The 21964-nt window shown below is 34.7% G+C and overlaps 4 protein-coding genes across 8 annotated transcripts; 2 read left to right on the top strand and 2 right to left on the bottom strand.

Annotated features, from left to right (window-relative positions):
* Window positions 1-22: 22 nt before the first annotated feature.
* LOC145733198 (3'-5' RNA helicase YTHDC2-like) lies at window positions 23-16524 on the bottom strand. 4 transcript variants are annotated; one of them, XM_081985884.1, is made up of 26 exons: window positions 16410-16524; window positions 15543-15713; window positions 15285-15477; window positions 15072-15228; window positions 14825-15018; window positions 14554-14770; window positions 14307-14497; window positions 13971-14254; window positions 11372-11544; window positions 11178-11318; window positions 10749-11122; window positions 10522-10695; window positions 7894-8051; window positions 7725-7844; window positions 7548-7671; window positions 7387-7486; window positions 7177-7333; window positions 4715-4853; window positions 4484-4660; window positions 4249-4426; window positions 4055-4192; window positions 3802-4002; window positions 1035-1142; window positions 760-974; window positions 549-706; window positions 23-498 (listed from the first exon to the last, which is right to left on the bottom strand). In XM_081985884.1, exons 2-26 carry the CDS (start codon window positions 15626-15628, stop codon window positions 369-371), a joined length of 4287 nt encoding a protein of 1428 aa, XP_081842010.1. In that variant the 5' UTR covers window positions 15629-15713; window positions 16410-16524; the 3' UTR covers window positions 23-368. The 4 variants fall into 4 exon arrangements, with proteins under 4 accessions (XP_081842010.1, XP_081842009.1, XP_081842011.1 ...); XM_081985883.1 differs by lacking the exon at window positions 16410-16524 and having other exon boundaries at window positions 15543-15807; XM_081985885.1 differs by lacking the exon at window positions 16410-16524 and having other exon boundaries at window positions 1035-1139; window positions 15543-15807.
* A 172-nt stretch (window positions 16525-16696) lies between these two features.
* On the top strand, window positions 16697-17826 carry LOC145733268 (uncharacterized). Its single transcript, XM_081986039.1, has 4 exons — window positions 16697-16929; window positions 16993-17169; window positions 17229-17343; window positions 17403-17826. Exons 1-4 carry the CDS (start codon window positions 16866-16868, stop codon window positions 17518-17520), a joined length of 474 nt encoding a protein of 157 aa, XP_081842165.1. The 5' UTR covers window positions 16697-16865; the 3' UTR covers window positions 17521-17826.
* Window positions 17809-19889, bottom strand: Bub3 (mitotic checkpoint protein Bub3). 2 transcript variants are annotated; one of them, XM_081986008.1, is made up of 6 exons: window positions 19762-19889; window positions 18902-19120; window positions 18567-18845; window positions 18390-18516; window positions 18077-18337; window positions 17809-18019 (listed from the first exon to the last, which is right to left on the bottom strand). In XM_081986008.1, exons 2-6 carry the CDS (start codon window positions 19097-19099, stop codon window positions 17886-17888), a joined length of 999 nt encoding a protein of 332 aa, XP_081842134.1. In that variant the 5' UTR covers window positions 19100-19120; window positions 19762-19889; the 3' UTR covers window positions 17809-17885. The 2 variants fall into 2 exon arrangements, with proteins under 2 accessions (XP_081842134.1, XP_081842135.1); XM_081986009.1 differs by having other exon boundaries at window positions 18902-19106; window positions 19762-19880.
* A 43-nt stretch (window positions 19890-19932) lies between these two features.
* Arp1 (Actin-related protein 1) lies at window positions 19933-21962 on the top strand. Its single transcript, XM_081986004.1, has 8 exons — window positions 19933-20092; window positions 20156-20220; window positions 20274-20444; window positions 20499-20654; window positions 20707-20850; window positions 20902-21122; window positions 21173-21354; window positions 21406-21962. Exons 1-8 carry the CDS (start codon window positions 20045-20047, stop codon window positions 21547-21549), a joined length of 1131 nt encoding a protein of 376 aa, XP_081842130.1. The 5' UTR covers window positions 19933-20044; the 3' UTR covers window positions 21550-21962.
* Window positions 21963-21964: the final 2 nt, after the last annotated feature.

Here is a 21964-nt window from a genome sequence, read left to right as displayed (position 1 = left end):
GGGGGTGAGTAAAAAAACCAGATTTGTTAAATGCAAAAACTGTAATTTCCCAAAGTCACTTGGATCTTAACCTATTCAATTGCGAGAACTTAACATTTAAAGAGTAAAAAATAATTGGACGGACTGTAGCAAAAAACCTCAAAAGTCAGTCAAATAATTTCCTTACGATAATAAATTCCTTGTTAATAAATAAATTGGCGCTTGCCAAATATCAGGACGGAATAAATGTCTTAATAATTAGCTATTACACTAAAAAAGTTAATAAGAATGGTTTTTCATTAGTTGATAAGAGAATTGATGAATAATTAGTGAAAAAAAACAGGTTTACAACTTAAAACTACGGAAAAAAACGATAATTATTAAGGAACTCAAAAACGCCGAGAATCATCACATTCCCTATAAACTCTCATGAGTTCTTCTCCAACGTCACTTTTGATAACAGTACCATCACTACCTTCGTGAATCGAGCGATTGTTGTTGTAGGGATTAATTAAATGCCTAAAACAAATCACGATTGATTGAAATTCAAGTTGGTGTTAAAACCGTACCTTGTTTTGTATTTCACCAGTGAATTCATGAAAATCCACTCGATAAAGGCGGTAGGCTTGGAGTATGGCTCTCCCATGTTAATCGACTTGTACTCGGCTATTCCCATGAATATTTGCAGTTCATTGACGAAGTACACCAAATAGATCTTTTTCCCTTTCTGGAATAAGGGGTTTTCAATATGGACTTACTTTTTTCTCTAAACTTAATTACCATGGCGTAGTGAATGACTTTCTTCTCGGTTTGGGGTGAAAACACCCACTTGCGGGAACTTTGCGCGATATCAATGTTGCGTTTTTCCGCCGCCCTGATTAACACAAAAATTGGATTGTCCGGGTATTCTGGAATTTGGGAGTTTGCCCTGAACAACAAGGGATTTATGACCGGATTTGGTGTAGGTGCTTCCCACTGGGGCTGCATAAAATTGCCTTTAAAAACAAATTAAATCAGTACGTTTATACCCCAGTTTTCCATTAAAATTAACTTACTCCAATAATTGGTCGGTGGTTCAGTGGACTGTGCGACTTGACTTCCCGATAAAATGGGACGACCCATGGTAAGCGCAAGCTGAATATCGTGAAACGGTTGGTTATCTACTAAAATAGATTTCTAGTAAAAAATTACGTAAATGCATCTTTTGCCACAATTAGTGGGTCCAAACCAGTGCAACCAGCGGTTATGTTTGTTAGATTAAAAAAATTCAAATTAGCCACTGTACAAGGTGTCTCAAAATTGTCAAAGGTAGAGGACCAAAAATCGAACACAGGTTAGCAAAAAACGCATTGCTTTACCTTTGCTACTTTTGTAGATATCATCGAATTTGTACACCCTGTATAGGGTGCTGCATTTTCGATGGTTTTACGGGGTACAGAGAAATACGTGTTCTGATCTCTTTTTCTGAGCTGAGATGACTGGCGAAAAGTGGGCGGCACAAACTTCTTTTGTTTCAAAGGTACGGGGGGTTTTCGAAAATTGGTAATTTTTGAACCTCTTCAGTATTTCAGTTGCTCTTAAAGTTATCAAAAAAGGAAGAACGGTTCCCGGTAGAAGTTTTCATGTAGAATCCAATGGCGTAGTCAGTTTTTTTCTATTCCGTTTAGTTTCTGACATATGACAGTAAGTCACATTTTTTTAAATGGAACATCCTATATATTTTTACGTCATTTAATTCTGTTGATTTTTACCTTTTCAACGGTTTATTACAACATATAAGTTTGTGGAGGTTAATCCTGTTATTTTGAAAAAGGGCCTTTGCTAAGCTAAAAAAAGGCCAATATCTAAAATACCAAACAAAATCGGAAATCATATAAACTAACACATCAGAAAATTAAATATTTTTAATAAATCTTATTAAAAAATCTAAGTTACAAACAGTTCTACCGTCACTTTAATAAGAAAAGTGGCCATTTCTATTTTCTGCCATTTTTAAGGTAGAAGTTGGAAAAACTGTTTATAAACGACATGTCACATGTTAATATGAACAAGCCAAAATCGACCATAGGAAAACCGTGTAACTGACAGAGAAACGTAGATAATTGCATGCGTGGGACAAAGACAGTAAACAAAAAAAATACCAAGTAGGCCATATTTTCAGTACGCTGTTGCCAAAATCCAATACCGTCGATCAAATTAATTTTGTTGACGTTATGGGATTTTGGCAACAGCGTACAGAAAATATGGCCTACTTGGTATTTTTTTCGTTTACTGTCTTTGTCCCACACTTGCAATTATCTACATTTCTCTGTCAGTTACACGGTTTTGGATTTACCACACCTGTATATATTATTTAGCACTTTTTTGTTAAGGAAACGCTTTTTTTCTAATTACCAAGATTAACGTTTACAAACTTATATGTTTTAATACACGAAAAAGTAAAAATCAACAAAATTAAATGACCTAAAAATATATAAGGTGTTCCATTTAAAAAAATATAACTTACTGTCATATGTCAGAAACTAAACGTAATGGAAAAAACTGACTACGCCATTGGATTCTACGTCAAAACTTCTACCGGAAACCATTTTTCCTTTTTTGATAACTTTAATAGCAAATGAAGTACAGAGGAGGTTACAAAATGACCAATTTTCAAAGGCACCCCGTATCTTTGAAACAAAAGAAGTTTGCGCAGCCCACTTTTCGCCAGTCAGCTCAGAAAAAGAGATCAGAACACGTATGCTAAATACAAAAAATAAACTTTTCTTTCCTTTGACGCTTTTTCGAAATATGAACAATAACAAAGATACAGGGTGTCAAAGTTTTACTGAAAAAATAAACAAAATAAAAAATAACTTAAATTTAATTTTTACTAACTACAGGTTTTTACAAACAAAAACAAAAGATTTCAGCCGTATTTGAACTAAGTTTTAATAATTTGACATTTTAAATTAAAACAGCATTAAGACGGTTTTTATTTTTTTACTAGGAAATGGTGCGTCGTAGCAAAAAATAATAAAAGGGGTTTTATTTTTAGAATTGAACAAGGAATTCAATAATAAATTTTATTTTGAAAAAAACCAGTAGGGTAATTTTTTTTTTGAAAATGTTTTAAAAAAATTACACGCACGCCACTGGTAAACGCAAGAAAATTGTTGTTTCTTGGAAAATTTCCTTTCCACGTAACTATTGACACCTACAAAATTTCGTTTAATTACTTCAAGTGGTTTGGCCAAAATCATTAAATTATAATTTTTTCAGTAAAACTTTGACACCCTGTATCTTCGTTATTGTTCATATTTCGAAAAAGCGTCAAAGGAAAAAAAACCTTATTTTTTGAAGCCCTATTCGCAGGTGAAAGGAAAGCACCAACTTTGGAATCACCCTGTATAATTAGTAATAACTGATGACGGTTGTTATGTGTGACAACAAACATGCAGGTTTAAGAAAAACTATTACAGTAAACACCCACTACATTGGATTGCCTTATAGCAATATCCAGTTACAAAAAACAATTATTTTGTAAAAAAATGTACATACAAACCAAAGCTAAAAACTACGCCCCAAATACGACCAAAACAAATGCTGTTAATAGGAATTAAATGATATTGGTGCAAAACACAAAAACCGTGTAATAAAACAGCGACTTACGTACCATTGGGTGTCCAATAAACACACTTTTCAGTCACTGACACAATAATATAGAGAAAGACTACCATTTTCAGTCTCATCCTTTTAATGAATTATTCAATAAAGAAAATATACACTTTTAAAAACCCTAGTTTCGTCGGTGACGTTGATTATTACCGCGTCTAAACTTACCCCTACCAGAATGTCCGTAACCGTTAACCGGGGCATAATCTCCCTCCACATTAAACGAATTGTTGTAACGCGGCCTATAATTGTATTGCTGATTAAAACTGTTGTAAGTGTCATGGTTTTGAGGTAGTGGCTCAGTTTGATAGTGTTCTGGATTGGTTTGGGTTAAAGCCCTCAATAGAAGGTCTGCCGGATTGTTTGAGCCTGAAAAAAAGTTTGACTGAAACAGGAAATCACAAATCAAGCTTTAAACTACCTTGATTTACGCTGAGTTGTCCGAAAGATTGAGCTAAATCGCTTGGACCCGGTTCATTAGCGTCCACCCTCTGAAAATTGCTACTAAATCCCTGATTATTTTGGTGTCCTCTAATAGGGCGTGGCATCCCATTTGCACCTGTTAATGTCACAAAACTCTCACACTAATTACCCTGCGTGTCTCATAAAACTTACCGTTAGGTTGATGGTTGAAACGATTTGGTTTTGGGGCGCTTCTAGTGATTGGTCTCTCGACTTTCTGGCAGAACATTTTATACAAAAATTTGGGCCTCATACCGACATTTGCCGGCTCTACAAACATCTCGTTTTTCTCGATCAAATCCAACACCACACTCAGCGTTTTCGCTATGATCTTGAACCCAAACGTGATAAGAATACAACAAAACAAAAACGGGGTAAAAACTATTACGGTGTTTTCTGGAGCGAACGAATTTTGCGGATTCAAAATCGAGTGATGGATCAACGATTGGACAATCTGTCTGAACCGGATTGCCAAAGGGTCGCCGAAGTAAAACTCCAACCAATTGTCCATGTTAACCGAGTGCGACGATGGATAAATGGCTTCATTGTCGCACATTATAGCCACCTGGTATACGAAATTAGGAAATGGGAGTTTTTTGAGGGGTGGGTAATGACTTACCATTAAAGGGGAGCACGCGGTGATTCCACGCACCACAAAATTGATGCGATTCTTTACCATTTCATCGTAAAAATACCAGTTATCGTATCGTTTAGTCGCACAGACGCTTGTATTGTGGATTGAGGTTTTTTTCTCACTTCTGTAATTTTTTAGACAAATTAAAAAGTTAAATACAGACGAGTACGGTGTTTCAATATGTAGGTTCTCCTTAACTCGCTTATTTTAAATATATAACACCCCGTATATTGTTTCTTTTTGGGGATTCTTATACAAGTGTGGTAAATCCAAAACCGACCATAAGAAAACCGTGTAACTGAAAGAGAAACGTAGATAATTGCATGCGTGGGATAAAGACAGAAAACGAAAAAAATATCAAGTAGGCCATATTTTCAGCGCGCTGTTGCCAAACGCCAAGTATCACTCAAATACCGTCGACAAAATAACTTGGCGTTTGGCAACAGCGCGCTGAAAATATGGCCTACTTGATATTTTTTTCGTTTACTGTCTTTGTTCCAACGCATGCAATTATCTACATTTCTCTGTCAGTTACGCGGTTTTCCTATGGTCGGTTTTGGATTTACACCTGTATAATGTTATCTGTATTCGTTTCTGAGTTATTTATGACTTTTTCTAAAATTTGATATTTGCAATATCTAAAACCACTGTAATTTTTGTATATCAGAAAACTTTTTTCTTGATTTTTGTGTTTAGCAACCCCAAAAATGGGCTTCAAAAAAACGAATTATAAAAAGTGTGAATAATCAAATTCCTTAAATGCAACATCCCTATTTTTATAGGTTTATCTGGTTTCCCGTCTAAAATTAGGGCAAGTTTGTATTAAACCCTGAAAAATTGATTCTTTCTGAAATAAACACCAATAAATGATTTTTTACCGTTTTCTCTACAGGGTGGTCCAGTTTTAAATGTCAATAATTCACCAAATGCATTCTAAGGAAAATACAGTCCTTCAAATTTCTGTTTAAAAAATCAGTTTTTTGTCATAACTGTCAAACCGTTGAAGCAATTTTGATCAAATTTGGAACACGCATTATGAAATTATCCAGTAGCCTAGATACAGGAAGATGGTTTTAGTGTTTTTGCCTTATCTTCTACGTCTCTAGATATTTTTCAAAAATTACGTGTTTTTTTTAATTTCATTGTTTACAATGAAAAAGAAATTATCTCTTATAAAATTCTGATTTGAAACTTCCTTTACGAGATAATTCAGTTATTACGTTCAAAGACCCAAAACTAACCCAACCCAACTTAAAAATTGCCTTGAAAACGGAAAATTCACTTAAGAAACTTAAAAAATATCATTGTAGCTAGTTTTCATAGTTTCCAGACAAACTGAACGACTTTAGTTTTGAAAATTGACTGAGAAAAGATACAAATTGATTTCAGAAGCTTAAAAATTGTGTTTGTAACCAGTTTTCATGCAAATCGAGAGACTTTAATACTGAAAATTGACTTGTAGACATAAAAACTACTTTTTCAAGAATTTGTTACAACAAATTCATACATTTAAACCTTAAAAATTGACTTGAACCCCAAAATGTGACTGAACTAATGAAAAGTGACATCAGAAGCTTAAAATTTGCATTTGAAGTAAGTTTTCATAATTTGAAGACAAATTTCAATATTTTAGTCTTGAAAATAGTCTTAGATGCAGGACATTGACATTAGATTCATGAAAATTGTCTTGAAAACGAACTTTTCGTGCTTTTTACTTTGCTTTTCATTTTCTTCGAATTCTGGACTATTTTTAGTGCTTCAGAACTGCTTTCAGCTTGGAAAATCGAGTTTCAAGACTATCTTTACCAAGTTATTGACATAGCAAACTTAAAAAACAAGTTTTACATTCTTCATAGACTTAAAATGTCATTCCAAGCTTTGTCACTATTCAATCGACTTCTAGACACCTCAGTGCTAAAAATTCGGGTATTTCTTAATAAACTAGACGGTTTTTAGTGTTTTAAGGCTGTTTTCAGTGCCTCAAATCGAGTTTCAAGACTATCTTTACAAAGTTTTTGACTTATCAGGTCTAAAAGCCAATTTGTACACTGTCCACAGTTTTAAAAATGTTAACAAATTATAAGACTATTCCTAGTAGTAAATAGCAAGTTTTTAGACTATTCGGTACAAATTTGGACTCTCACAAGTCTTGAATGTTCAGTTTTACACTATAAAACGATTTTTTAAATTGAAATTTGAAGGACTGTAGGTTCCTTAAGAAACGTTTTTCAGAAAAATTTCATAATGCAAGTCAACTTATTTTTTGATTGGCTATCGAATGGTGAATTATTGACACTTAAAACTGGACCACCCTGTACACCCCTAAAACCGTCAAAAATGCAGTACCCTGTATACACTCACAAATCGAAAACAATCTCCTTTAAACAAATAAAAAAACAATATTACCCCAACTGGTGTGATGTTTCTTAGAATTCTGTGAATATTACCTGGTTGATAAGGCTAATCCTCTTTGTATGGGATAAGCGATATTAGGGAAAAAGGCGGCGCTCATAACTCCCTTCACTAGCCCCCAGGATTTGCAAAAGTAGTTGAAATCGTCGATGTTGTGATTGTTGTTGACAAACCCCAGAGCTCGTACTTGACCTAATTAAAATATTAAATTAGAAACATACTAATTGGGTATAAAGTGTACTTACCTAAAAGTTGTCGTCTAGTGTCCAACACCGAATACATGGTGGATTCAGAAATAAAGTAATCATGACAAAACTGCCTGGAACGTCCTTTAGTCACTTCGTTCTGTAATTTGTACGAATTTAATCCAAATTTTCCGTATTTACCCCAAACAAATCAAACGTACTTGCCACCTTTGAAACACAACTAAATAAACGGCATGATCACTGGCCACGCCATCGATAAGTTCGCGACGTTTAGCGGCCGCTAACGATTTTAAATTAGCTTGGGGCGGCAACTGGAACGGATCCCTGCAAAACGTAATCAATATAAAAACCCACCAAACTACCTGGAAAACGCTCACTTATGAGCCATGGCGGCGCAAATAGTCAGCATCGGTTCCAAACACTTGAAAATACAGCTCAACAGCAGCATTTTGCCAACTCGCGGCTCCACGCTGAGTTGCGACAAGTATTCTCCCAATCTGCAAAAATTCGGTTAATTAAAAATAAAAAAACAACCAACAAACGCACTTGGTGAGATCCTCTTCCTTGTCCAGTGCTCCCAAAGCTTGCAAATGTTCGATGGCCGCACCCACTGAATTAACGGAAGGCGGATCGGGCGCCAAACTTAGAAAATTGAATACGTTCATGTCTTTTGGAGCGGCGATTTTAGCGTGAAGGCACAGTTCCTAAAAGAAAGTTTACTTATTTACAAGCTAAATGATGAATCAATAAGTCACCCTGTTTTTTTATTTTAAAAGCCTCGAAAACTGTGTTTTTTATGAATTTTTTTAGATAAGACTCCATTAAGATCAATTTGTAGTTTTCCAATTTTAGATATGTTGTAAAGATATTTAAAAAAAAAAATTAAAGTGTTTTTTATGAAAATGGATTCTTTGAAATATTTTCACTCCTTTAAGATCAATTTTTAAATTGTCATCTTAGCCTTGTTTGCTATTTTTTGTCATTTTTAATTTTCATTTTTCTGAACACATTTTAATGATTATTTCCTTCATTGTACCAGCAGCCAATCAAATTCCGAGAACCTTTCTAGTTCCACCAATGGAAACCGTTTTATACTGATTAAACACCACCTACCTTTTTCGAATACGTTTTTTGAAGAAAATTTGATATTAAACGAAACGGGATTTAGACACTTATAAAACTTAAGTTATCTTCTTCAATATTAACAATTAATAAATCACTGTAACGTAGTTTTCATTAAATAATTACATAAATTAAAATATTTTGACGTCTGATTGTCAATCTGAAATGTAAACAAAAATATACATGGCTGAACGAAAATCTGCAGTAGGCCGGGGTGGTCTCCATAGTAACGCCGCTGTTTGTAATACAAACATTCGAAACAGTTTGTGAAAAATTCCGCGATTTAAAATGTCACCCTTTGGAAATTCTAATATTGTGGAAATTGATCAAGAAATTGAAAACTGTACTCCCAGGACTACAAAGAGGACACGTATATCCATTTGGAATCAGTTTAGTGCCCTTTATGAAGAAAAAGGGTATGTTTTAAATGAAACAACTTTTGAGTTGAAAACCTTGCAAACATTTTGAAAGACTATGCGTTGATGGAACAGATTATAAAGAAGGAGTTATCAAAACAATGTGGAATATAACGGCCAAGCAGTTACAACAGCTTTATTTTGACAATTATAACATAGTATTTGATCCCTTTAAAGACGTAATGTTTCGACAAGCAAGAAATGCTCGAGATACAAAGCGAAAATTATTACAAAAAGATCCTACTAAAAAAAAGCAAAGTTCTAAAGCTTTCACCCCAATTGTAAATCAAATTGCTGCTGTAGAACTGGCATGGCGAGGCGGAGAAGCTGTTAATTGCTTAGTTGACTATTTTCTGAATTGGACAACAAAGGCATTGCAACAGGTAAATAATTTAAATCAATACAATAATAAGCTAACTGTAAAGTATTTTTTGGCTCTTAGGAAGAATTGAATACAATCCAGTTTTTTCGAAAACAAATCAAGGTGGAGCTAAAAAACTGGCCGAAAATAAATGGTTGGTGCAAAATACTATAAATAAAAACATCTGCCCTGTCAGACTTTTTAATAAACTAAGAGAACAACCGCCATAACTACAAATAGATTATTTCTAAGTTGCAACCGATTTTGGACCAAGAACAGCAACAAACCATGGTACAAAAATAGTGGACAAAAAATGCAGCCAAAAAAGTTGGTTTAGACACAAAAAGAATAAAAATATCAAATCACTCTAATCCAGCAACTGCAGTAAGCAATCTTTCTTTCCACGGTGTTGAAGAACAAGAATTAATAAAGATAACGGGTCACTTTAATGCAAGTTCTATAAAACCATATTTGCAGCTAAATTGCACCATCATTTAAATATTATTGAGAAAATGAGAAACATTCATTCTGAACAGATTCTTGCTAGCACAACAACTATAACTTCAAATTCAGCAGCTGCAACCACCTTAAGCAATGAAAATCTACCACCACGTGAAGTGAAGCAAGAAAGTAAAGACTCTACATACTCTGTAATTTATCAAAATTGCAATTTCTTTACTAATTGTTCAAACTTTAGTCCTGCTTAAATGTTAATGTAAAAAAATCAACATTTAATATTATTATTACGTTTGTGATGTTTAGTTTAATTAGTAGTTTTGTGTTGTTAAGTACTCGTAGTAGGTGTTCTTTTGTTAATAAAGCAAACGTTGAAAAATGTGTGTTTTCAGGAAATAATCTTGACATATGGCGACCCCTCGGCGTTCACGTTTTATCACGTAAAATGTGCATTGGTAGGTTTTTTGCAAAATTTTTCTTTTAGGCAAATGGTTTCGACTAAATAATTCTTCGGAAATCGTCGAATTATTTAGTCTCAATCATTTTCCAAGCAAAATTTTGCAAAAAATCACCTATGCACAGTTTACCCGATAAAACTTGAACGTCTCGGGATATAACCTATGAAAATGGATTCTTTGAAATATTTTCACTCCTTTAAGATCAATTTTTAAATTGTCATCTTAGCCTTGTTTGCTATTTTTTGTCATTATTAATTTTTCTGAACACATTTTAATGAGAAACTATCAAAATTCCAGACTTCTTAAAAATTCCAGATAATCAGCTAACGTTGCTTTTGTGTGTGTTAAACTGAAGGCTTACCTCTAAAGAAACTCTGAGTATTTCAGGTACACGATCCTCAGACATGTGATCGAAACGTTGTTCCGAATACAGGCGAAAACAAACTCCGGATTGCACACGTCCAGCCCGGCCCTGTCGTTGTTTGGCGCAAGCGCGCGATATCCACTGGGTTTGTAAGGAAGACAGCTTGTTGTACTGCAACAAGTTTCACTGTTAAACAGCCACAAAATTTGAAATAATAACCTAACCGAGTCGTAGACTTTTTCTTTAGCTTTGCCCACGTCAATGACAAACACTACATCCTCCACCGTGATACTAGTTTCGGCAATGTTGGTGCTCAGAATGATCTTTCTCTGGTCCGGCAAACTTTTAAACACGTCGCACTGTTCTCTCATGTTCATGCTGCTGTGCAGGAAAAATATGCGGAAATCGGACAAAGGCAAATTAGACTCCACCACGCTCTCGTTACAGCGCATTATCTCCTCGTAGCCAGGCAGAAAAATTAAAATCGAACCAAAATCCGAGTTCAGGTGAATGTATTTGATTAGCTCGACAATTAAGTCGTAATCGATAAACTCATCCGGAGTGGTCATGTCGTAAAGTTTGGTCAAGTATTGAGGATCTAAGACAGAACAATTAACAATCCCACTCAGAACTCTTAAGAACAAAAACAATACCGTTAATACTAGAAACTTCCTGTGTAACAGCTCGTTGCTGTTTTAACTCATCAAGCAAATTCAGCACGTTGTTTTTATTAAACACTCGTCCGTAATCGTAGGCAGTTTTACCGAGTTTATCGGCAACATCGAGACTAGCACCTGGAAATTACACTCGTCGTACAAATCTGCCAAGTTTTAAAAGCCAAGCCAACCTAAAGTGAACAGTTTACTGATGAATTCGAGATCTCCCAAGTGGCACGCGATCATCAAAGCAGTCCAGCCGTTTTCAGAGTGTTGCTGATCTACTGGCACATCCTCGGAAATGAATAATTGCAAAAGGTCCACGGTCGATTCTTCGTAATGGATTTTGTAGTCATAATCGTCACTGTAATATAACAGGGTGGCCCAGTTTTAAATGTCAATAATTCACCATTCGAAAGCCCATCAAAAAATAAGTTAACATACATTATGTCATTTTCCTGAAAAATGCTTCCCAAGGAAAATCCATGTTCAGTTTAAAAAATCGGTTTCTTGTCATAACTGTCAGACCGCTGGAGCAATTTTAATCAAATTTAGAACAAATACGTAAGAAATTAATTCTCATTATATGATGTTAATGACGTTTGTCAAAACTGTCCAGTGGTGGTGGAAAGATGGTTTTCATTTTTCTGCCTTATTCTCTATGTCAATGGATATTTTTCAAAAATTTAATTTTTTTTACTTTACTTCAATTTGACAAAATGAGTATCTCTTATAAAATTCTGATTTGAAACTTCGTTTACGAAATAATTGAGTTATTACGTTCAAAGACCCAAAACCAACCCAACCCAACCTTTCAAGACAATTTTTAGTCTTGAAAACGGTGAAAATTTACTTAAGAAGCTTAAAAAATGTCTTTGTAGCCAGTTTTCATAGATTCCAGACAAATTGAAAGAATTTAGTTTTGAAAATTGACTTAGAAACCTGGGAATTTACTTTGTAACGGTGAAAATTGACTTGAAAGGCTTAAAAATTGTCTTTGTAACCAGTTTTCACAGTTTTCAGACAAATTGAAAGACTTTAGCCTTCACAATTGACTTGAAAACTGTGAAAATTGACTTGCGAGGCTTAAAAACTGTCTTTGTAGTCAGTCGTTATAGTTTTCAGATAAGTTGAAAAACTTTAGTAGCGAAAATTGACTTGTAGCATGAAAAACTACTTTATCTAGAATTTTTTACTACAAATCATCACACATTTCAACCTTAAAAATTGACTTGGACACCAAAAAGTGACGCTTAAATTTTGCATTTGTAAGTTTTCATAATTTGAAAATACATTTCAATATTTTAGTATTGAAAATAGTCTTAAATACAGGATATTGACATTAAATTCATGAAAATTGACTTGAAAACTAACTTTTCAGGTTTTTTTACTTTGCTTTTCATTTTCTTAGAATTCTGGACTATTTTTAGGGCTTTAAAACTGCTTTCAGCTTGCAAAATCGAGTTTTAGGGTTATCTTCACCAAGTTTTTGACATAGCAGAATTTAAAAACTATGTTAACATTTTTCATAGCCTTAAACATGCCATTTCAAGCTTTGTCACTATTAAATTGACTTCTAGACGCTTCACTGTGCTTTAAGACTGAAAAATCGAATTTTAAACTGTTTTCTATAGTAAAAGTTAAGTTTCAGACTCTTCATTAATGAAAGTAAACAATTTTGACATTAAATGCTACGATATCAAGTCTTAAACACTAATTTTAAGAATTAAATTAGTCCGAAAATTCGGACTGTTACCAGTGTAATTGAATAAAAAAAAGTTTGAATTGAATAATCAATTTTACACTACCTAGAGTCTAAAAAATTGAACGCCAGTATCAATTAGTCAAAAAATCCTGTTTTTTGACTATTTTCAGTGTACTTGTTCCCAATTTGATCAAAATTGATCCAACGGTCTGATAATTGTAGCAAAAAAAAATTATTTACGATTTTAAAACTGAATTTTGGAGGTCTGTGTCTTCCTTAAGAAGCATTCTTCAGGAAAATGCCATAATGCATGTCAACCTATTTTTTTATGGGCTAGCGATTGGTGAATTATTGACATTTAAAACTGGACCACCCTGTACAGGGTGATGGTATATTAGAAGTATCTAGAAAACTCAATATTTTTCACTTGAAATTTGGAGTGTGGGTCCAAAACTCTCTTCCATATTCAGATTAGTATGGAGTACTATTTTATACGCGCTTTAAGGAAAAACTGTTGATAAATCAGAAACGGTTGAAGTTAGGTATAGGAAGAGTATACATAGAATTGTTCTAAATTTAATGTTCCTTTATTACAAACCATAATATGTTGGTGGTTGCATTTAAAAAAACGAACTTCTGGCAGTTTTTCTATCTGTCCCACTAGAAGATAAATATTGACCATTTTGTAGGTTTTTGCCTACTTGCGAGGAATTCAAAAATGAGATTAAAAACAGGATGTTCCATTTGAAAATCAAAAGTTAGTGTTCTGAAGTTCAAAATTAATACAGAGGCTTCTAAAACCGTGTTGAAAGTGTCAAATATCGTTAAATGCTACTAAGAACCTTTTAAAAAGTGTCAGAAGACTGCCCTGGAATTGTTTTACATTGCCAGAGGCCTGAAGTATCAAAAACCTTGAAATGCTACTGGAAAAAATTCTAAAAAGTGTCCTAAAACCGTTTTAAACTGCCAGAGGTCTCTAGAACCATTTTGAAAGTGTTAGATATATCACTAATGCGTAGAATGTTCATTTCAACCAGAATGAAGAAAAAAATCAATAAATTGACAATCACAATTACAGTACTCACCTGAAATTCATGTAGGCTTCTAGTACGTAATTAAAATTAGCCTGATCCTGTCGAGAAAGTTCATTTTTAGTCCCTGCCATTGTATTGTAAACCGTCTGTTTTTGTTGTTCGATTTTCTGCCAGGCAAGACGCATTTGCGGTGTTACGAAACGGGTCATGCTCAAAACGTCCCCAATAAAATACGTAGCAATGGGAAACAACCGTCCCGGAATGGACATAACAGCGCCAGAATTAAAATACTGCTGAAATTTGGCGGTGTCCACGGTTGCTGACATTACAATCACCTTAAATAAACACTCATTTCAGGGTTTTGGCAAATTTAAGCTTTGAACGTACTTTCAAATGTGGGTAACGTGGTAGATTTTGTTTGAGACAAATGAGCAGAAAATCGCTCAATTTGTCACGCTCGTGAATCTCATCCACGATCACGTGGGTGATGTTTTTCAAGCACTGCACGCCGCACATTAAATTGCGCAGAAACACGCCCACAGTGCAAAACAACAGACTGGTGGTGTACCCTTCAAGATCTAAACTTTAAATCATATCCACAAAAAGTGTATTGGGGCATGCAACGAAAACTTACCGGACTTTGAGTCTAATCTAATATGATAACCCACACTAGCTCCAACCGATTCGCCTCTTTCATAAGAAACGCGATCGGCCGCCGATATTGTTGAGATTCTACGCGGTTGAGTGCACATTATCTTGCAGGGTATCTGTTTGTAGCACGCGTCCTCCATAATGTATTGAGGTACTTGAGTGGTTTTCCCAGAACCAGTTTCTGAAGATATTATAGTAACCTAGGCAGAATTTGTTTAGGACACTCAATATCAAGCTAGAGAACCCTTATTAACCTGGTTGCTGTTAATAGTGTCTATTACTTGTTGACGCTTAAGGAAAATCGGCAAATTCTCTCTAATATAGAGGACTTCACGGCTCATTGTTTGTTCTCTGGGTATTGCCGGTTCAGTGTCTTGAAGTTTTGCGTACACTTTATCCCGTCTGGCGACTGGACGATCTTTCAGGAGTTTTGGCAGATCAGCAGAACCTAACAAGTTATAAAATTTAGTACAATCTTGGCAAAAATAAAGATTAACTAACCATAAGTCTTGAAGAACTTATCCAGTTCATTGTACACTTCATCACAGACTGATACATGAAATGACTGGCTGGCCAACTGTTTGGGTTTCTTAGTTAAATGCAACTGGCGACAGGGCTCTTTGCCTTGAGACTTGGACACTAAATTCATTATTTGAGCCTAAAACCATAAAAAAAACAATATCAACTGAATTAACAGTCCATAAAAATAGGTACTTTGTAGTGAATATATTTTCTCTGTAAATTGTTATAATTTGGTGGAAAAATATGTTCAGTTTTCTCTGGATCAGCCAGAAACTCATCAATAATTTGATCAATTTCAATTCTTAAATGTTCAGGGGTGGCTTCTTGAATATCCTCATCAATCACCAAGTTGTTTTTACTGTATCTACCTTTATTCACACCAAACCTGGAATATCACAAAATATGGTTTACAGGACTGATCAACTTGAAGCAACCAAATATTGAAAATACCTTATGTTATCCCTTCTGGGTCTTCTAGGGGAGTTTGAGGAGCCAGAAAAGCCTTGCTGGGGCTCCTCTTTTCGTCTATAACTCATATTCTTGATCAAAACTAATTTGGTCAAAACTGCTTAAGTTACGAGTATGTTTAGGAACTTATTGCACTACTCTTACTACAACAGACTAGAAAAACAAGGTTTTAGAGTTAGAAATTAATTAAATTGGACTTTATTAATTTAACAAAAATATAAACAAACCATGAATGACAAATATTATGTTTGACTTTGACAGCTGACAGTGCAGACTAGATTCAATGCAATATTATATTGTTTCTTTCTCGCCCTACTGAAACTAATGTACTAAAAAGAGACAACAGCTGTTTCTAGAGTAGCAGCTTAAAAAAAATAATTCAATTAAATATAATCTCTATGGGCAAATGAAAATTCAGTCAAGATAAGGCTTGCAAAATTGAAATAACAACCAACGTTTCGTCTTGTTCTAAGCCATCACCAGGACGAAATACCAAATATACGTAGAACGTAACTAAAATGTTTAAGTAGATTTATAGACAGCAATGGCTTTATGTTATTATATTTTTAAATCTTGGAGTTTCATTCTCCATAGAGAAATACCTACTTTGAGGATGCAATACAAGCTAAAAAATAGGCCTTTTGTCTCAAAGCTGTTTTTGCAGTCCCCCTTAACCTATTAAACATTTTTTTAATGATTTTTATAGGTTTTCTCAGTTTCTTACTATTTTAGCATAATTGAAAGCCTAAACTCCTTTTAAAATCGTAATATAACGTGAGATGAGACAAGCACAACGTAAAATCTATCAAATTTTATAACAATAAATTTAAAACTCTCATTATTACTCACCTGTGTTCAAGTATATTTAAGAATAAACTCACAAAATTAATAACTCTTAGAAAAACTTTTAAAGCAACCGAACTGGATGGAATCCTCGGAAAGACTGCGATCCTGCGGAAGTGCAGATTTTGCAGGCAGGACGGTTGAAAACCGTTAAAATTTTAGGTCAAAAACGCGCGAAAGTCGAAAACGAGTGGAAGGGGCAAGTGTATATCTGGTTGTCTAAATTTGCATTGCAAAACCAGTGAAATTTGGTTGTACCCAGTAAAAGTTGATGCAACTACACAGTTTTCTAAATTTATCATCGTGTTTTGTTTAAATTGCAAATAAAACAATGTAAAACGGACCATTTGCGCTAATTGCGAGATTATTGATTTGTTTTCACGCTATAGTGAATCGATATTTTTCTAGGACATGTCGCCGCGAATCATTCGTACTTCCAAAATCATTTTCTCGTAGTTTATAATGAGTAGTTCGAGCTCATTTTGTTTCATAATTCTCCTCTTTCTGCTCAATTATTTTGAAGACTGTAAGTTGTTTGCTCCGCCACTTTGAGCGTGTCGTTTGTATCGGTCAAATATTATATTTACAGGTAGTGCAATTGATTGTTTTAAGTGCATGTCAATAAATAATGATTATCCTCCGTGCGAGGATCCCTTCCACAACAATTACACCAACGATATATTTCAATCACCCTGTATGGGCGGACGTAAAGGGAGAGATGGTCTGTTTCCAGCCACCGCTTGTGTTAAAATCACCGGTGTGTTTGGTAATAAGGCTGTATTTGCAAATATACACGGTGTTTCAAAATGTTTTATATTTATTTAGAAGACAATCAGGAAACTGTAATAGTAAGAGGATGCGCATTGGACAGTGGTACTTTGACCACCGACACTGAATTAGTAAGGATGTCCCATTGCGGAGCTTTTTTCTACTCAAACAGGTAGACAAATTTGAGCACATTTTAAACAAATTTTTAAGTGTTAATAATTGTAATTTTAGGTACGTCAGGGGTTGTGTGCAAAGTTGCAATGACGCTGACGCGTGTAACTCAGCCCCAATTCTTATTAACCAGCCCATACAAATTTTGTTTATTATTGTATTTTACATTGTGTATTAATTAGTTGTTAGGAGATGTGAATTAGTTAAAAATCCCTTCCCTTTTATCTATAGTTAACAGGGTGTCTCAAAATAATTGCAACAATCTGGTAAATGGAATTTTGAAACACTCTGGTAGATCATATTGTTATCTAATCTTCCAAGTAGATCAAACAGATCCGTAAATACAGAGTGTCCCATGGTGTAATACTCATAATATTGCAGATTATTGAGACTTATTTGTTTATTCATTATTTGCTTTTTTATAGCCAGTTAAGTATTAAATTGTAATAGAAAAATAACCTTAGAATATCGTTAATTTGTTTATTGTATTTAGAAAAACATCACAAAAACACTGAACACTTTTACTTCTTAGAATAGTCTCTGTTACGAATTGGAAGCGTATTTAGGTTTGGTTTCTTGGTCAGTGACTGCTCTAATGTAAATTGCATCCGACGGCAATGGATTAGGAGGAATCTCCTCCTCTAAAAAGTAGGAACAACCGATCGCCAAAATTGACCCTGCAAAAAAATTACTTAGAAAAACTTGCCTAGATGAACCACTGTGGGAACTTTTACCATTATGACTAAAACTGAGTGAAGTAACTGAAGTGTGATACTGATGAAATTGGCAGAGCCTTTTCTTATTAAAACCATCCCACACATTAACGTAACCATCGGATCCACCGGTGGCAAAAGTGTTGTGAATTGGATGAAAACTGATGGCATTAACTGGAAAAATCTTCTCCAAACCGTTCTCTTTGATTCGATGGCACTTAAATGCATATTTCTTCTTTTGAATCTCTGGATTGGTGTCCAAATATTCTACGGCCACTCGGCCTAAAAGCACAAAGTTTCTTACAACTGTCTTACCCAAACAACTAATTGGCACCTTCTATACTACTAAGAACGAAACCTTGTCCGTTTGGAAAAGCTCTGATGGCGCGCGTTTGAAATTTCAAGCTGGTCTCGCGCTTCTGAAGCGCGTAAGACATATTCCGAATGTCCCACACTAAAACCTACACAAACTGATTGAAAAAACACGACCAATCATTAAAAAAATAGGTACTTTACGACCAGCAGTTGCCACCAGTAGTTTTTCCCCGCAAGTATCCATGGAATACACTTTGTCGCACTGATTGTAACATCCGCTGGGTCCTGACGACCGCGGGTCCCAAATTTTTACGTGACTGTCCCAGCTGCCAGTTAAAATACAATTTAAATCGCTACAATGCACCACACACTTGATTGGATTAGTGTGTGTGCCCACAATATTTTCAGTTGTGGTGTTAAAGTCAAAGGATTTTAAAGTGTTGTCCAAACCCCCTGAGTAGGAATGCACTGCATCCTGTAATTTCATTTGATTACACCCTAACTTAAAAACAAAGCAAATTGATTATTTACAGTAAAACAACAATCCAGCACGGCGTTATCGTGAGCGTATCGGTGTCTGAGAGTGTTGGCGGACACATCGTACAGTCGGACATAACTATCCCACGAAGAGACAAGTAAAAACTGGTTGGTGTTGGGGCCAAATTTCACCGCGGAAATTGCATCATCTGGTGGTTGTTTGATCTTGTACTCAGCCTGAGGTCTCATCATTATTTACCTGAATTAAGTTGTCTGTTGTACCCCAGAGTTGTAAACAGAAAAAAATCATTAAATTTTACCCAATAGTCTTAAAAGGTTCATTAAAACCGATTACCATTTGAAATGGTAATCAGAGAATTACAAAAAGTAAGTGTTCTGGCAGTTTGAAAATACTTATTTTGATTTCTTTGCTTAATCTGGTTTGTTAAAAGGTTAAAAAATCCTTTCTTATTAGCTCAGTCTTTAATTACCATTTACCAGTTCCAAGTTAAGAAATAACATACAGTCATCTTCACAATACTTTATTTCAACCTTCAGAAGGCCTGCTCATCTTCAGGAACTCAAGTTTAACAAGGTAAGGTAGTGCTTCATGGGGTAATAGGTAATAGATGCCTATTATGCTACACTTAAAATTAAAATTAAAAAAGTAAGAAAAACCCAATATGTAGGGCCTGGGGCTGGAAACTGGTTCCTTACTTCTTGAAGACTAAAATAAAGTATTGTGGAAACGACTGTGTGTTATTCCTTTTGTATCCATACAACTGCACTGAGAGACAATAAACTTCTACTTTAAAAAAATATAAAAATCACATTTCTTAACAAAATTAAATGTTTTAGGCGCAGAATTAAATAAGCAGGCAATTATTTTGTATATACTGTTTTTCTTTACTTACCTATTTATACAAATAAATTGAGAACACCGACTGAAGAAGTTTTTGGTAGAAAAATATAAATAAAATTACAAACAAACAATTTTTTTAGGTTAGGTTAGGCTGTGTAATGATGTTCTTCTTTTCTGTCACATATTGACAACTTTGATGTGTACTCGACCAATCAGCAACGCTTAATGACTCATTAACGTCACCACAACCTGTTCTGTCACTTTGACGTTTTTTCTTAGCCAAAAAATTACAAAAAGGTGTGTTTATCTGTGTTTAAAACCTTTGATTTAACGTAATGGAGGCCTACGATGTAATCGTTAATCAACCGGTGGTGATTGACAATGTAAGTTTCACTCTGGATTCATCAGAGAAAAATCACTAACTTACCCCTATTTTGTGGTTGCAGGGTACCGGGGTGATTAAGGCCGGGTTTGCCGGTGACCAAATTCCCAAATGTCGTTTTCCCAATTAGTGAGTGGCCCCCACATTGTCTTCCTGCCTAACCATTCAAATTCATTTTTTAGCGTCGGTCGTCCAAAACACATTCGTGTTATGGCAGGTGCTTTAGAGGGTGATATTTTTATTGGACCAAAAGCAGAAGAACACAGAGGGTTACTGTCTATAAAGTACCCTATGGAACACGGCATTGTAACTGACTGGAATGACATGGAAAAAATTTGGAGTTATATCTACAGGTTGAATTAAAACTTGGAATTTGTGTTGGTGATATTAACTGTGGGTATTTCCAGCAAAGACCAGTTAAACACATTTTCAGAAGAGCATCCAGTGTTACTTACTGAAGCTCCATTAAACCCCAGACCTAACAGAGAAAAAGCTGCCGAAATTATGTTTGAAACTTTCAATGTGCCTGCCTTGTTTATATCCATGCAAGCTGTACTTAGTTTGTAGGTCTTAAAATTTAAAAAAAAAAGTTTTTGTGACTTGTGGGGCTTTTAGATACTCCACTGGACGTACTACTGGCGTAGTACTAGATTCAGGTGATGGTGTTACCCATTCAGTGCCTATTTACGAAGGGTTTGCTTTACCTCACAGTATTATGAGGTCTGATATTGCTGGCAGAGATGTTTCCAGATTTTTAAGGTTATTTTTTAGTGAGTAAAACAGAATTAATACTAAAACTAACATTTGCAGACTGCTTTTAAGAAAAGAAGGGATTATCTTCCGTACTACTGCAGAATTTGAATCAGTGAGGACTATAAAAGAGAAAGCTTGCTATTTAAGCAATAATCCTGCAAAGGAAGAGTCTGGAGATACTGAATCAATAAACTATACTCTACCAGATGGTAGTTCAATTAAAATTGGACCTGCCAGGTTTAGAGCACCTGAAATCCTGTTTAAACCTGACCTTATAGGTTGTTTAGTAATTTAAGTGTTTTTTTTACTATTAAGTATGTGGTTTTAGGGGAAGAATGTGAAGGATTACATGAAGTGCTTCTCTATTCAATTCAAAAATCTGATTTGGACTTGAGAAAAGTGCTATTCAAGAATATTGTTTTGTCGGGTGGTTCCACACTTTTTAAAGGGTTTGGCGACCGATTACTGTCAGAAATTAAGAAAATGTCACCAAAAGAAACCCAAATTAAGGTGAGAAAAAGGTTACGTTTTTGCAGTATCAAATATTGAATTCAATTTCAGATATCTGCGCCCCAAGAACGATTATACTCGACGTGGATAGGAGGATCAATTTTAGCTTCTCTGGACACATTCAAAAAAATGTGGGTGTCCAAACGGGAGTTTGACGAAGAGGGACAACGCGCTATACACAGGAAAACATTTTAGTTGAACAACTGATGAGGCTTGATATCAATAATTTATTTTCCAGTAAAACTAAATGAAATATAATACTTAAATGGCGTCAGAAGGCAGAGTAACATAGGCCGGTTGTGCTAAAAAAAAAATCTCTTAAAATGTGATTTTGTATACTTAAGTTGCATGATTTTTACCGTTATTTAAACATATTTATGTTCTTCATCAATTTTAGTGGGTTGTAAATGTTTTTACACCTGTATTTTTAGTTATTACCTTTATTAAAAAGTTCATCAATTATTGGCTTACTTGTAGTGTCTGTAATTTTGTATTTAACAAATTATTTATACCACTACTATATTATGCACAATAACTTCAAATTTAACAGCTTTAAGATGTAAATGTTTCTTTACTTTTTTTAAAAATAAACAAATACCAATGTTTAATC

This window comes from Ips typographus, linkage group LG8 (assembly GCF_016097725.1).
Source record: "Ips typographus isolate SLU linkage group LG8, UJ_Ityp_2.0, whole genome shotgun sequence".
NCBI classification, from domain to species: domain Eukaryota; kingdom Metazoa; phylum Arthropoda; class Insecta; order Coleoptera; family Curculionidae; genus Ips; species Ips typographus.
The sequence above is the reverse complement of the archived record's forward strand: the minus strand, read 5'-3'. Positions and strand labels throughout refer to the sequence as shown.

What these genes read in the sequence shown, in the direction of transcription:
- Bub3 (XM_081986008.1), bottom strand. Translation starts at nt 19,099, where the DNA reads ATGATGAGACCTCAGGCTGAGTACAAGATCAAACAACCACCAGATGAT. An exon ending in TGGCAACTGCTGGTCGTAAA is followed by an intron (nt 18,517 to 18,566) that starts GTACCTATTTTT and finishes CAGTTTGTGTAG; the next exon opens with GTTTTAGTGTGGGACATTCG. An exon ending in ACTCAGTTTTAGTCATAATG is followed by an intron (nt 18,020 to 18,076) that starts GTAAAAGTTCCC and finishes ATTTTTTTGCAG; the next exon opens with GGTCAATTTTGGCGATCGGT.
- LOC145733198 (XM_081985884.1), bottom strand. Translation starts at nt 15,628, where the DNA reads ATGAGTTATAGACGAAAAGAGGAGCCCCAGCAAGGCTTTTCTGGCTCC. An exon ending in CACGTTACCCACATTTGAAA is followed by an intron (nt 14,255 to 14,306) that starts GTACGTTCAAAG and finishes TGTTTATTTAAG; the next exon opens with GTGATTGTAATGTCAGCAAC. An exon ending in CAGTAAACTGTTCACTTTAG is followed by an intron (nt 11,319 to 11,371) that starts GTTGGCTTGGCT and finishes TGTAATTTCCAG; the next exon opens with GTGCTAGTCTCGATGTTGCC.
- Arp1 (XM_081986004.1), top strand. Translation starts at nt 20,045, where the DNA reads ATGGAGGCCTACGATGTAATCGTTAATCAACCGGTGGTGATTGACAAT. An exon ending in AAATGTCGTTTTCCCAATTA is followed by an intron (nt 20,221 to 20,273) that starts GTGAGTGGCCCC and finishes TTCATTTTTTAG; the next exon opens with CGTCGGTCGTCCAAAACACA. An exon ending in GTTTAAACCTGACCTTATAG is followed by an intron (nt 21,123 to 21,172) that starts GTTGTTTAGTAA and finishes ATGTGGTTTTAG; the next exon opens with GGGAAGAATGTGAAGGATTA.
- LOC145733268 (XM_081986039.1), top strand. Translation starts at nt 16,866, where the DNA reads ATGAGTAGTTCGAGCTCATTTTGTTTCATAATTCTCCTCTTTCTGCTC. An exon ending in GCTCAATTATTTTGAAGACT is followed by an intron (nt 16,930 to 16,992) that starts GTAAGTTGTTTG and finishes TTATATTTACAG; the next exon opens with GTAGTGCAATTGATTGTTTT. An exon ending in GCTTTTTTCTACTCAAACAG is followed by an intron (nt 17,344 to 17,402) that starts GTAGACAAATTT and finishes TTGTAATTTTAG; the next exon opens with GTACGTCAGGGGTTGTGTGC.